Below are 14,848 nucleotides of genomic sequence, written 5' to 3'. Positions count from 1 at the left end.
GCCCAGCTAGAGCTGGTCAGAAGCATACATGCATGCCTTTAGGGGCTCAACAGCACCTTGCATTGGGTAAACAGATTAGATCCAGTCTCTATCACCACAGAAGATCTCCCTAAGCAAGGGTGGGGCCCTCTCAAAACGCCCAGTCAAATGTTCCAAGACGGCACTGCTTTCAAAACCCTGAGATTTTAATCCTCACCTTTGTCCTCCAGCTTCTGCTCTTTGTTAGCGGCATCAATTTTGTTGATGTAGAACTGGGTAGCGTGGGAACTCAGCCCCTCAGCCGGATGCTGGTAACCTGGGATGGCAGCTGTAGGCAAGCAAGGGAGGGATGGTGAGTGGCAGCAGCTCAGCCGGCAGCCCCTTCTTTCCTCTGCTCAGCCACCCTATCCCCCTTTCCACAGCTTGGATAGCATTTAAGCTACAAAGCCTTGGAGATGGCTGGGGTCTTCAGGAACCGCACAAAACACAGGAAACGGCCCTGCTTCGGGATATTAATATTTGCTTATTGTCAGCTGTGTTATGTTCTGCTGCTTAGAAGCCTCCACCCTACACAGCATGAGGCATATGGAATAAATTGTTTTCCTAATCCCACTTTTGGCTTTTGGGGAATAACGGGGACAACAACATTTAAAATAAAGTTGCTTGATTTTATTATTTTGATTCTCCTTCTTATTATTATTTGGCTTCTGGTATCTGAGAGCAGAGGCTGTTGGGAAATTTGCCTGCTGCCTACAGAGCTCCTCATGCAACAAGCAGCCCCAAGGAATGCTGGTGTAACAGCCGTACCGAAAAGTGGTGAGAAACCCCTTGGAAATGCAGGCGCCCAAAGCAGCAGCCGGTGTAGGGTGGGGTGGGGGGCTTTGAATAAGGCCCATTCAGATTTGCCTACCTTCTGGCTTGGGGAGTCTCTCAAAGGGCCCCTCCCTTTCCACAAAGCTGTCAGCCCGTGTGTCCAAGGAGGGCTCAGAGAAGCCCGAATCCAAGCTCAGCCCTGAGCCTCTTCCTGCAGGGACCTTGCTTCTCACAGCACTGGCATCCCCCAGTTCTGGCTGCAGCTCAGGGGCCAAGAGAGATGGCTGGGGTTCCTGCGGCAGGTGTGGGGCCCTGGCCCCGTCTCCCGACTCCATGGCGGTGGAGGTGTCATCGGCAGCAGAAGCTGCCGCGGCGGCAGACGCGACTGTGGCGCTGCTGCTCCGGGCCAGCGCCTCTGGCTTCTCGGGAGGCTGGTGCTGCAAGCCTTGCTCTGGCGACATCCTGCCCACCTGGAATGGCGGCTGGAACACGCTGACCGAGTACCTGAGCAGGGAGAGGAAAAGCCGTCTGCTAAGAGGTCATGTGTTGAGGGAAGAGGGAATGTGTTGCTGGCACCGAGGAAGGAAATGGAGGCTTCCTTGCTGCCTTGGCCAAAGCCTACAAAACGAGCCAAACAGTGGCAGCTGGCCAAGTGCCCAAGAGCAGTGCCAATACTCCGTCTACCTTACCTCGCGTAACCTTCCAGAAGCTGGGCCAGCCGTGCATAGGTGAGGCGTGACTCCGGCACGCTGATGAGGAAGGGGAAGCCAATGTTCTCGGGGAGGCACAAAGCTTTGTGGTCGGGCCAGTGTGTTTTCTGGCACACTCTGAAACACACACAAAAACAGTCTCATGCAGAGGGCCACAGGGGCTCGACACAGCCAACCCGCCCAGTCTGGGAGCAAGAGATGGCTCTCGGCTATGGAGAGGGTGAAAAAAAGAAGAGGCAACTTACACGTTGCAATAGCCGACACGGTAGCACCGAGTGCAGCGCTTCAGCTTCTCCTCTTCTGTCTGCTGCTTCTTCTGACAGGCGGCACATTTGGTGATGGGCACGCTGGGCACCTGAGGACGCTTAAGGGAGAGAAATTGTCCACTTAGGGTGATATGGAAGTGGTGGGTACCTGGACTGGGAAGGTGGCAGGACAGAATGTGTAGGTTTCACCTTGAAAGCCTAAGAGCTTTCTTTCCATCTCCTTCTCATACACCTGTGTGGAGGGTGTAATAGCAGCTCCTGGCACCTACCTGTTGGACCTGCAGCTCCACCACACGCTCCTTGGCCAGGTCTGGAGAAAGCACTTCAAAGCACAGCAGAAGGTCTGTGGGGGAGACCGTGTCCAACGATTGTGAAGGCAAGAACATGCGGTGGAAGCGGTTCTTGATTACCTAACCAACGGAAAAAAGGGAGGTGAAGTCCTGCTCAAAAGATGCCCTTTCTTCCCTCTAGTGTCACACATAAAGGCAAACTTCAGGTTCAGGTACAATGTACGTCTGACCACCAGGTGCTTGGGTTGGGGTGTGGGGCAGAGAGTTAACCAGGGGGAAAGCAATTTGCTCTGCTTCTGAGCTTCCCAGGGGCATGTGGACTGTCCAAGATGGAACGATAAGCTTGGCCTAGATCTAATAAATAAATCAAATACTGAACAAGCAGGGTATGCAACAAACGCTGCAACAAAATGTTGCGGTGAATGGCGCGCCTGTTCTGGATTTCCAGCTGGTCAATCAGGCCCCACTCCAGGATACTCCATTTTCTATTCTTCCTCCAGTTTCCCTTTCTCCTCCAACAGCTGATCAGCCTTGCCATGCCCACCAGGAATGGCAAATCCTCAGAGCAGTTCTGTGTGCATGCCCTAAAGTCCTCCCCTCCCCATTTCAGTAAAATTCCCCCAACTCTGCTGATACCATGTGCATGTTTCTACACACACACACACACACACACACATATGGTGCTGTTTTGGCTACACAAGGATCCACTTGGATCCCATTGGATTCCGGCGTATAAGACAACTGGACGTATAAGACAACCCCCAACTTTTCCAGTTAAAATATAGAGTTTGGGATATACTTGCCGTATAAGAAATACGACCTGGCGTATAAGACGACCCCCGACTTTTGAGAAAATTTTCCTGGGCTAAAAAGTAGTCTTATACGCAGGAATATACAGTATATAGGTTTGTGCTAGTGGCAGAAAAACCTCATTACAACAGCACTGTGTCAGGATGAGGACAGGATGGGGTGAGGAGAGACAGACAGAGCTGCAAAAAAAGGAGGTGGCGGGGAAGGAACCAGATCCTTTTGTGTGTGAACAGAATAGGAGGGACTCTCTGGGTTCAGTCTTTAGAGTCCTAGCTTAGCCTGGAACAATTAGATTTGGGGAGTAGGGAGAATTGAGAACTTGCTGGTGGGATGAAGGAGGAGGAAAAAGGAGATTAATTTGTGGCACTTTTCTAAGAAGCGGGAGGTATTTGCAGCTCAGGTTCATGCAACGGTAGATACTTATGCTGCAAGGATCCATTTTAGTCTAATTCCCTAAGTGTAAGCATATGGAAGGAATGAGGAGTGGATAGACCACCACTGTCTCCATATGCACCCACCATATGCTCATGACAATTCCCCCCCCGCCCCTGCTCCATCCAACAAACAAGATTTTGGTCCAGGTCTTTTCCTTGTTAAGACACTCCAGAGTTTATTCTTGGTGGTTCCTAGTATAGATTAAATCTTGCGTGCAGCACCATTTGCTCATTTATTTGTAAGCAAAAAATATGTGTGCAGTCCCAGTGTAATGCATGTCATGGCTACTGAGGGGTAAGGGTGTGTGTGTGTGTGTGTGTGTGTCTGTGTGTGTGTGTATATACAGTTTAGTGAAAGGTAGGGTTCTGTGTTGATGACACTCAAGCAAAATTCTGGAGGTTACAGGTAAGAGATCCCAATGAAGTGTCCAGACGCAAGAGCAAAGGAAAGGAGCCAAATTTTGCATATTGATTGGAAATTTTCTGCCAAAAACCTTGGCTGCTGGGATACTAGGTCTCCTGTATACATAATGGCTCTCTGGTACCTGGGCAGCCACAGCCAGGGGAGATCAGCCAAGCCTTGTGTTGTGTGAAAAGGACGCTGCATGCACAGAAAGAAAAAGCTCCAGAGGTGATCCCCATGCCAAGAAGCTTCCATTCAGTGAACAAGCCTCACTGCTGCTAAGGATCCTTGGAACAACAACGTCAGCAGCATTCAGACACAAGAAATCACCTGGACCATGCCTCACCTCAGCCAGGCGCAGGTTATCAGGAGTCACTCGCACGCTGTGGGACACAGAGTCTAGCACCTCCATGGCAGTGGAATTCTCCTTGCTGATGCTCACCAGGAACTGTTGGAAGAGAGCATGTGCTGGGGTGGGTATATCAGGGCGTGTACCCCTGACAATCTTCCCTCCCACTCCCTGGTCTCATTAACAATTACTCCTTCGACAATGTAATTCCTGAACTGCACCAGGCTTACCGCATTGGATCAGCCAACCAATCAAAGCTGTACCCATGATGTGCCCACTTTCACATGCTCTCTATGCAATTTAGACATGTTTTGAGTTGAAGCACGGGGAACCTGCCCCTGACACATAATGCTTTGCCTCTCAAAGCAGATGTTATTTCCACTGGTATGTCCCACTGAGTTTCAGAAATCTCTAAAGCTCAAGGCCACTCGTAACATAGACACTATTCTGAAGGCGTTTAGAGCACAAGAAAAAGAGGCCCATCCTGGGCAGCTGGGATGCTGCTGCTCTTACCTTGACAGGTTTCTTGTGCGGTTCCTTTGCAAAGTAATAGACCGTCAGCACTTTCTGCTTTTGGGGTAGGGGGACTGGCAAATAGAGGAAGGGATCAAACGTGATGGACACCTGCAAGCAATAGGATTTGGCCGTCAATCAGCACCCCCTGGACATAATGCATTGTGCTGGAGGCACTGGCAAACCCCAGAGATACAGAAATGGCGAGTCCGGGGTCAGAGGGCAGCAACCAAAGGAAGGAGGCAGCCTGGTAAAGGTGTCAGTAGCAAAGGATCACCAAAGTCCTTGACAGCAGGACACATGGACCGTGGAGCGGAGGATATGGTCCAAGCTAGCGAATAATCGCCGTAAAATGAGCAAAAACCACCTCCCGCCAAGCTAGCGGAGGAAAAACAACTTTAGATGCAGGCCGTGTTGCCCCCAGCATGCTCAGAGCTGTGAAGCAACCAGGGAACCCAACAAGTTGGCACACTACCTTTGAACACACAGGGCACACTAGCTTGGACTTGTACTGGCCCTGGAACAGGTCCACGATGAAGGAGTCGTTCCTCATCTTGTGCCGTTTCCAGGCCTCTTCAGCAACAATCTAGCAGTCAAAAACAAGTAAATAGCAGTGAGGGAACAAAAGCAAGGGTGACCAAAGGTCCTTCAGGCTCAGCCTAGCCAAGGCCTCACAACTTCCATTGGGCCATTGCATATATTATATATGTATATATAAAGACTTGCCTCATCAGGTCGTCCATCTGAATCTACCGTTTCAGTGTAGGGCTTGCTGTGAATGCGGTTCAGGTCCTCATGGAGCCCATCCAGCAGAAAAGCCATAAATTCCTGGGCATCGTGTTGAGCGTAGCCTGTAAACTGGCTGGCCTTGCTGGCCACAATCGCCTGCAGGAAGAAAGGAGTGTCATGAACAGACAGACGCCTGTACGGCATGACCGGAAGGAACGTTCTGCCGGATCAGGGCAAGCGGCCATCTAGTCCAGCATCCTGGGTCCAGCTAAGCTCTGCTCATAACAGACCCAGTAAAATTAATGAACCTAAGTCACGCCAGTCATGTCTATTGACTTCAACGGGTCTACTAGGATCGGATACAATCTCCTCTTTTCACAATGGCCAACCAGGTGCCCAAGGGAAGCCCACAAGCAAAACCTGAGGAAGGCGGCACGCTCTCCACTTGCAGTTCTCAGCAAATGGTGCTCCCCTTGTCCTCTCAGGACTGGAAAGAGGGGCAAGTGCCAAGTGAGATGTGAATGGGCTCAAGAGCTATATGAAAAAACAGTAATTACCAGAAAAAGTAGCTTCAGAAGTGTGCAGAGTCCGGATTAAGGTTTCCTAAAGCCCAGAGGCTTCCTGCTTGAGAATCTAAATGGTTGCTGGTGGCATCCAGCGATCCAAAATAATTTCCAGCCAGAAGGCACAAAAATGGTTTGTGCTTGCATAATTTATCATTATTAAGCTCCCAAGTAATAAAATGCCCTTTTCCCCCAACACATAAGGGTGTGTGTGTGTGTAGTTTTTATACACTGCAACCCATAAAGGATCCCCCTGGGGAGCGCTGGCCCACCCTGTAGCAGAGAGAGCAGATAAATTTTGCTTTCACTGCCAACAGTGCTCCCCAGAACAGCACTTTGCTCGGAGCATACAGTAATTATAAATACACATGGAAGAAAGCTAGTGACGCTCTAGTGGAAACTATTGGAAGGGGATTAAAGTTGTTCCCTGCCCCCTAACGACCCCCAGCAGCTCCCTGAGAATCAAGCTTGCTACAAACTGCACAGCCCAACTCTAAGCAGCTTCTTGGTCACAAGCACTGGGAACCTGCCTCTGCACAGCAAAACTACATAGGCATGTGTGGACACAGACACGGACACGGACACGGACACAGACACAAGGCCTCCTGCTGCCCACTTGGGCAGCTCATCCTCTCAGCCTATATATGCTTCTGCAGGAATACCTCACCTTCAGCTTGGAGGGCTGGAAGGCGTGGTGTGTGCCTTTCCAAAGCGCCCTCAGCAGCACTGCAAAGCCGATAGCCAGGCGCCCCCCAGTTCCCAGGGGATTGTTGTAGTTGATTTCGGACTCGAAGGAGTGATCTACAGGAGTGTAAGTGAAAGAGAGAGAAAAGGTGATGGAAGGCAGAAGATGAAGGCCAACCATGGTACGTACAGAGACAGGGCCAGCCCCCATCCCACTCTGAGATACAGCTTACCATGAAAGAAGTCCCGCAACTCCCGGGTGTTGGAGAGAGACTGGATAACACTGTTCATGAAGCAGGTGTTGCCCAGGTTCACCAGCCCCGTGAAACCTGGCAGGCACACCTTCTTGTCCTCCTCCTCCTCCTCTTCCTCCACGCTTTCGCTGCTGACGGGGCTGTGAGTCATGGGTGGGACCATGCATGTTGGCTTGGGCTGGGGGGGGGGGGGGAGATGCTAACACAGTCAAGGAGGCAGCTTCCATTGGTTGCCAGGCTCTCTGTCTTGCCCAGAGTTTCCAGGCTCTGCATGCTAGATTTCTATGGTCACCATCCCACTTCCCCCCTCCTCTCTCCTGCACAGAAACCCAGGCCTTGCTCACATTTAACTTTTTTTAAAAAATCATTTATTATTCATACACAGAGCAATTCCCAAAAATGGCTAATTCACCCTAATTAGAAGATCGCATATATGCTCTTTATTCACTGGCCTGGACAGCAAGAATCACACCTATATGTGGGGGGTGGGGGGTGGTCAGCCTTATCAGTTGCATACCCCCAATTACCTGCTGCTGGAGGTACCACCCTCTTGTTTTTCTGCAGAAACTTCCCCAATGGACTTTACCTGCCTACTGTCAGAACAAAACTGCTGAGATAAAATGCTGGACCCAGCCCAGCGATTCTTAAGTGCATATTCTGCATTACTTTTGATTTCCCTTTAACTTATGTCACCCAGTGCACTTCCTACATGCTAAAAGCAAATGCATTCTCTAAATGCGCCGATCCTTCTGTATCCAAAACAGCAACAACCATGCAAAGCATGAAGGCACCCTGAGATTTAGGGGAACCCTGAGATTTGCAGAAGCGCAGAAAGTGCTTTTAACTTGATAGCAACGTTCCTTCCACCCCTGCCCCCCCCCAATGACTGCTCACATGTCCATTCACATGTCCAAGGAAGTTATTAACAGCCTTAGTTCCAGCACTGCCTCCCTGCCTCCATCTTCAGAAGTTTGACTTTTCCCATATCCCTCCTGGCTAGGAAGGGGAAGAGGTAGGTAGGTAGAGGGGTGTGTGTGTGTGCGCAGTAGAGCGTCCTTTGCTGGTGACAAGCTCCGTGCCTCAACTTGACACAAGGTCAGGAAATTTCCTTGCACTCCCCCTGGTTCAGAGGCAGTGCAGGAAATGGTCCTTCCCTGAATGGCTCCCCTTATGCTGGAAAACAAGTGTGGAAGGTGCAGATTCAGCTGGCTAGCAGCCAGCCAGATCTCCACCTTCAGGCACCAAATAGAAAAAACAGCCATAGGGCTATTTCCATCCAAACAGCAGGAACACATTGTCCCACCCACAAGCAACATTTTGTTGCAGCTCCTCACTCCTAACTCATTGGCTGTTGTAATAATCTGTGCATGGTTCGAACCCGTTATAATCCAAGTAGCTCCTGCCTTCAGCCCACCACCTCCCCCGACAACATGTCTGCCTGAGCCCTAGAGACTGGGATTCAAAACTCCCAGCGCAGGCCAGGAGTTCTCACCGAGGGGACGAGTGGTTCTTGCTTCACTGGCACATGCTCCGTCACCGTCCGAGCGGCTACGCCATCCAGGCTGCTCTCCTCTGCTCGTGGCTTCTCCTTCTCTCCCACTCGTGCCTCCTCCTTAGTGGACAGCGGGTGCTGGTTACTTCCAGGTTGGCTTTTATCCAGGGGAGTAGGGCCTGTTGGCATGGCAACCTTCGCACCACCCACTGCACCTTAAAAAGGGGGAAAAGTGGGCTTGCGGTTAGCAGCACATGTGCACTGAGCCTGCTGCCCTTCCTTGCTTAAAAAGAAACGGTGGGGAACCTGTTCTGGTTTCCAAGCAGACACCAGAGCATCAATGGTCTTTCACACCCTCAATCTAGAGCTGGTCCTCTCCCCAAGTAATTGCTGATCTCAACATCCCCAGCCAACAACAGCATTCATTTCATACCATTTCTATAACTCCCTTCATCAGGGGATCATAGAGGGTGGTTTACAATCACAGGGCAGTTCACAAGTAGTAATACTAATAAGAATATCTGACGCTGAAGCCCCAGCATCCTTGCCAAACCTCAAGAATCCCAACAAGGCGAGCTCACAAAAGTCAAGGTGCAGACCTCGTGCGGCAGGAGCCTCGAGGCCCCCCCAGCGCTGGCTGTGCCGCTTCTTCAAGCAGATGTCGATGCGAGCGGGGGTGAAGTTGTACGTACATTGGTCTGGCTCTATGAGGTTCCTGCAAAACAAGGCAACCAACCAGGGATCAGAGAACAGGAGGCATAGACCTAACGGGGCGTTAAGGATGCCTGGGCATCACAGAAGAGCGTAACACCCAAAGTACTCTGCACATCCCATTACATAGGAAGGTGGGAGGGGGAAAAACTTTCTCCAAAAGGGATCCCATGCTAAAGGTTGCCCACCTTATTACAATTTCTGGCAAACTGGGCTCAGGCTACTGGCAGTTGTGTCCACGTGGCACAGTAAGAAAAGAGGGGACAGGAGAGTGTACCCACTTCTCCAGCACCGAAGTGAAAATGGGAAATAGCAATCCAGCTTGCACACAAGTTCACACACTTTAGACTGGGCTGTCCAGCAGTGTGTGATCAATACGAAGGTTGCTTCTTGTGCCACAGAACAGAAAAGTGGGTAGGAGGCTTATTCAGATTATGATGCAGGGACAGCTAGGCTGTGTTATGTCTGATTGCTGGTGTGTATTAGCAAAACAAAGCCATAGCAACCGACGACAAAGAACCCCATTTAAAAAAATCTACAGTATCATCACTATGAAGGGAAGAGACACCTGAGCAGCTCTTGTGTCCAGTGTCCCAGGCCCGAGCCCCCAGTGTAAAGTAATGTACATTGATTTCTAATATACTAATTCATAGACCTTAATTCAGAAGGGAGAAGAGCTGTGTCAGATTGGTGCTGGATGTGCAGGTGGAGAGGAGCAACAGAAAAGCTGTCTATACTATTAATACAGAGAAGGAAGGTCTTATACCTGAGTTTCACTTGCCACCTGAATACTGTATGAGAGCCACAATCTGGATGCAGTCGCAGGAAGTTGACATCACTGCAAATAGAGAAAGAAGCTCAGGCAAAGGAGACAGACAGGAGCCATCCCTTCCCCACTGTCGATCCCAGCTTACTGGCAAAGTCCAGTTCTGGGAAGGAAAAGCACTTGGCCTCTGCACCAGGAGTTGCCATACCTTGTCTGGAACAACAGTGTGAAGTCCTGCTCCCGAAAGAGCACCCTGGACATCTCCTTGTGAATCTCCTTCACGTAAACGTGCACCACCATAGAATCGTTCCCTTTCTCATACGAGTCGTTCTTCACAAACGTCAGATTCACTGTGGGCTCTGGTTCTGGGAGAGGGGAAAAGCAAAGGCAATGACAGTAATAGAGGTGCTCTGAATAGCGCCTCTGCACCATCCTTAGCTGAGGGACCCAGGTGGCGCTGTGGGTTAAACCACTGAGCCTAGGGCTTGCTGATCAGAAGGTCAGCGGTTCAAATCCCTGTGACGGGGTGAGCTCCCGTTGCTCGGTCCCAGCTCCTGCCAACCTAGCAGTTCGAAAGCACGTCAAAATGCAAGTAGATAAATAGGGTTAGGGTTAGGGTTAGGGTTAGATTCTTATTAGTGGGAATATCTACAGTGGGAAGGTAAACGGCGTTTCCGTGTGCTGCTCTGGTTTGCCAGAAGCGGCTTTCTCATGCTGGCCACATGACCTGGAAGCTATACGCCGGCTCCCTCGGCCAATAATGCGAGATGAGCGCGCAACCCCAGAGTCGGTCACGACTGGACCTAATGGTCAGGGGTCCCTTTACCTTTACCATCCTTAGCAACAGCAAGCCAGAGAAATGTGACCGAGGAGCTAGAGAGCCCAGCATGTGACCTAAATTCTCAAATAGGGTTTGTCTCTTGGGGTCAGGTAGGAGGAGATGGAAATAGATCAACCAGACATTAGTCTGCAGCATGCACTTGAAACGTTAAAATCCAGCGTCCAAAAATTAAATTATGCAACTTATATACCTTATGCAAATTTACATAAATTGTTTAGGCTTCTGCCAATCACAAAGAGCAGCAAGAGCACAAGACCCACATCTCCCTTGCCATTGCAAACAATACCACTGTTCCACTCCTATATAAATTTCTGAGATTGGCTACATAATTCCCAGTGGACAGATCATATACCAAGCTGGATTACAAGTCCATCTAGGCTGGTACTGTCCACTGTGACCAAAAGTAAATCTCAGGCAGAGGCTTTCCCAGCCATGGCCTTTCTTGCTGCCTGAACAATTTCAAGCCTAGGCTAACAACTTGTTTTAAAAATAAAAACAGAGCTTTTCATAATGCTGAATTCTCCACCCAATTCTGATGTGGTACTTCTTGTAAGCAGCTCAAAATATATAGCCCTTGTCGAATGTTACTGACATTGGATATTTGTTATGAGAAAAAAAGAAAATCAATAAAAATTTAAAAACTATATATATATATATATATATATATATATATATATATAAACATAGCCCTTGTCCACACCCAGTGACAAACTTAGTTGGTCTCTAAGGTGCTACTGGAAGGAATTTTATTACATATTTTGTTTCAACAATTTTATTATTTATACTCTGCCCATCTGACTAGGTTTCCCCAGCCACTCTACACAAGGTAGGTCCCGCTGCTATTTCATAGACCGATTCAAACTATTTCTTAAATGAGGGAGCATGCAGGACCCCCATCCCCTCCCTCACCATTAGCAACAGCCTCGAGGGCATCGTTGTCTTCGGACCAGCCTCTTTTCTCAGTGTTACTGGATGGCGGAGAGGAGGAGAGGCCTTCGCTGAAGGCAGAAGCAACTTCTGGCCCCTGTGGAGTCTCAGAGGAACTGGCTGGCTGTGGAGCCCTCTTCTCTGGGCAGGGCCGAAGCTGGTGGGGCAATGAGTCTGCAGAGACTGTAGGCAGCTGCGTTTCCACGGGCACCGACACCCTCTCCAAGCTGTCAGCCTGGCAATGTAAGGAGAAGAGAAGGCACAATCAAATGCCGTTACAGCCACTACAAAACATGTGGGGCCAATACGGTAATAATAGTAATAGTAATAATAGTAATAATAATAATAATATGATGGTAGGAATGAATGCATTTATTCATTTTCTGCCCTTTTGCTTCATTAAACAACTGGAAGACTTTCTGCGCAGTAGGATGCAGTTCAGTACTCGTAACCATTGCTGCACCACCACACTTCTTGCACTACAGCAAGGGAATACTGCATCTTAATTTAGTAATTGTAGCAATCAGAAAGGGCGGGAAAGAGCGAGCACCAGCTCAGTTTACCTACAGGCAAACTTGGTCATTTCAAGTCCCTTCAGCAACAGGACAAGTGAGCCTCTTGGGTAGGAAAGCTGTTAAAACTTGGAAGGCTCAAGTGAAATCCCTGTTCTCAAAAGCAAGGAGGATAGCAAGCCACAAAACTGGGGCAAAGTGTCACGAACTCCATGGAGACATCTTGGGAGGACTGGTCTGAGGGGGAGGAAGAATGGGAAGAGGGTTTGGAGCCTGACGCTGGAGAGGGGCCAAGCAGCCTTGAGAGTGTTCAGCTGCATGGTGGGGAGAGGTGCGAAGTTGTTTGCTGGGAAGAAGCACCACCCCAATGCCATTGGATGGCCCATCTGATTCGGCCTCCACTCTGCCTTCAGCTAGTGCTTCCCTACTCCGGTGTGTGTGTGTGTGTCTAAACCTAGGTGAAACAGTTGAGCAGGCCGCGCCAACCCTGCACCCGGTTTCCAGGGATACGGCATTGGCCACACAAACAGTGCCCACAAACGAAGAGCCAAGGGGACGTATCATATGTTGACAAAACGCCTGGGCGTGTGCCCAGCCTTGTATCTTGGGAGTTCTATGTTCTGAACTCCAGACATGTGTACCTGCATCTATGTTTAGACCAGGCAGTGAATTTTAGAACAAGGCCTTTGGCAATAATTGAGGAAGAATTCCAGTAATGTGTCTACAAGTGGAAGCAAGGATGGCACACCTGCATTTCTGTTATGCATCCCAGAGTCTCCTCCCCACAGGAACAGACCACGAAGCCAAGTCTGCCCTTTCTTTGACTGACAGTCATTTGATGGGAGGAAGGATGCGGCCTACTGTTCCCTTTGTCATAGGGCTCAATGACAAAAAAACAGCAGCTCCTCCCAGCCTTGAGCCCTCTCTCCCCCTGCTTCTCACCTTTAGGTCCGGCAGGGCATCGCCTTGGGCTCCCTTGTCATTTTTCAGGTTGCTGGCTTTCCCACTGAGTCCTGGGCTCCCCAAGCTGCAGCTGTTTCCTTCCTCCTCGGACAGCCTAGCTTTGACACCCACTGCCCTTTTGGCACTAGGGTCAGCTGGCAGTCCCGGACTGGCTGGGCTCTTCCCTCCTGCAGCCTCGTTCCTCCCGGAGCCTCGTTTTGGGTTGGAGGGCTCCCGTTTGCCCCTGGATGGCTCCGCTCTGCTGTCAGGCTGGGGCTCCTCAGGCACCTCCACCACAGAAGGGGATTTTTCTTTGCCATTCTCCTTACATGCAGGCCTCTTCGTCTGCTCTCTTGAGCCATCCTTGCAGCGTTTCTGGGGGGAAAAATATTAAAGGCTAAAAATTACAATATTGAGTTAGGAAAAGGAGCGGGCTCCTTTAAGACTGAGCTTAATGAATGCAGCCAGACATACACTTGATCTGCTTTTTGCATGCTGGATCAATTCCATTTGGGGGGGGGGTTGTAGTTGTTTGAGTTATTGGAAGCCTGCTGTGACATTTTTGAAAAGGCGCTCTGAGGATAACATCACTCAGATTAGAACGGAACAGGACACCACAGAGCAAATCCTGAGGACGCGTTGCCTGGTCCAATTGTATCAGATCAATTTCAATTATTGCAGCCTAATGATGGGGGCAGGGTGCTTGTAAGGGTTTGAGTGATCTGCTATTCTCTCCACCTTCCCTGTAATGGCTTATAAAAACTAGCCAAGGAGGAATGCCCTTAAGGAGGAGGTATACCACTGACACTTTAAGAGAAGCTCCCCAGTTCCTTAAGTATTGAATAGCTATGCCCCAGTTGAAAATATCCCCTTTGGGGGCCAGTTGCTTGAAAGGGGTAGGGAGATTCACCTGCAGGTATGCTTGGAGCCATTTCAATCTAGTTTCAGGCCTGGGATTGGGACTGGAACAGCATTAGTCACCCTGGTTGTTAGAAAAGTGTTGAGGGTGCGGGTGCAACTCTTAATTTTTCGTTACCGCTTGGTCTCTTTTGACCACGGTACTCTTTAGGACTGACTCGGAGGGTCAGGAGCTGGAGGCACTGTGTTGCAGTGGTTCCACTTCTACCTACAGAGGCATGTCCAGGGGGGGTGGCAATGAGGATCCCCTGCTTGGCGCCACAGGAACTGACATGTGACTGTGGAACTCCCTCCCTCTGGATGCGCACCTAGCCCCAGCTTTGCAGGTATTAAGAAGACACACAAAGGCACAAGGTTTTGGCCACACTTGTGGAACTGTTTGATTGCTGTTAAGGATTTTACCAGTGATACATTATTTATGTATGCATTTTACTGTTGTATTATGACGTAAGCCACCTAGAACCTTTGTTAAAGGGCAGGTAATAAATGTGTTTAGTAAGTAATAAAAATGGTAATAAATGTGGCCCCTTTGCTTACAGGAAACAGATTTAGGCTGGCCATGGGTAACAGGTTGAGGACTGTTTGCCCAGAGTCACAGCAGCTGTTGTGGCTCCCTGCAGTGTATCACTGCTGAGCCAACCCACAGGGGTCCCTTCCAACTCTAAGATTCTATGAAAGGGTAGCCCGGCTCTCATTCTACCTATCCTTGCTGGTTTCAGAAAAGGCTGAGCTACGGAACAAAACCCCACCTGCATGTTCAGAATAAGGCTGAATCTTACCAAAAGTGAAGCCCAAGTGTGCAGCGGGATCTTCTTTTGTAGCACCAGCTGTAGGATATTGCCCTTCTTGTACTGGACTTTGCTGCAGGAGCTCTCAATCTCTGCAAATAACTGGCAGCTCCACTCACGGCCATCTAGGGAGGGGTGTGGAGATACGGCACAT

At 49.7% G+C, this 14,848-nt stretch overlaps 1 protein-coding gene across 12 annotated transcripts in view; it reads right to left on the bottom strand.

Moving 5' to 3' along the window:
- Positions 1–14,848, bottom strand: part of USP19 (ubiquitin specific peptidase 19) — a 40,575-nt gene that overhangs the window by 11,311 nt on the left and 14,416 nt on the right. For 4 of the 12 annotated variants that reach the window (XM_035106853.2, XM_035106859.2, XM_035106861.2 and 1 more), the window contains 18 exons: positions 14,686–14,819; positions 12,989–13,363; positions 11,517–11,769; positions 9,975–10,131; positions 9,767–9,838; positions 8,871–9,004; positions 8,290–8,504; positions 6,777–6,975; positions 6,527–6,660; positions 5,294–5,452; positions 5,043–5,153; positions 4,568–4,678; positions 4,052–4,153; positions 2,038–2,178; positions 1,748–1,866; positions 1,482–1,619; positions 890–1,296; positions 197–307 (listed from right to left, as the gene is read on the bottom strand). In XM_035106853.2, the coding sequence (XP_034962744.2) occupies positions 197–307; positions 890–1,296; positions 1,482–1,619; positions 1,748–1,866; positions 2,038–2,178; positions 4,052–4,153; positions 4,568–4,678; positions 5,043–5,153; positions 5,294–5,452; positions 6,527–6,660; positions 6,777–6,975; positions 8,290–8,504; positions 8,871–9,004; positions 9,767–9,838; positions 9,975–10,131; positions 11,517–11,769; positions 12,989–13,363; positions 14,686–14,819 (3,072 nt within the window). The remainder of the gene's footprint in view (positions 1–196; positions 308–889; positions 1,297–1,481; positions 1,620–1,747; positions 1,867–2,037; positions 2,179–4,051; positions 4,154–4,567; positions 4,679–5,042; positions 5,154–5,293; positions 5,453–6,526; positions 6,661–6,776; positions 6,976–8,289; positions 8,505–8,870; positions 9,005–9,766; positions 9,839–9,974; positions 10,132–11,516; positions 11,770–12,988; positions 13,364–14,685; positions 14,820–14,848) is intronic. The other 8 variants (XM_035106857.2, XM_060271263.1, XM_060271265.1 and 5 more) reach the window with 3 other exon arrangements.

This window comes from Zootoca vivipara, chromosome 2 (genome assembly GCF_963506605.1).
Source record: "Zootoca vivipara chromosome 2, rZooViv1.1, whole genome shotgun sequence".
Classification (NCBI taxonomy): domain Eukaryota; kingdom Metazoa; phylum Chordata; class Lepidosauria; order Squamata; family Lacertidae; genus Zootoca; species Zootoca vivipara.
This window is presented reverse-complemented; position numbering and strand designations above follow the sequence as displayed.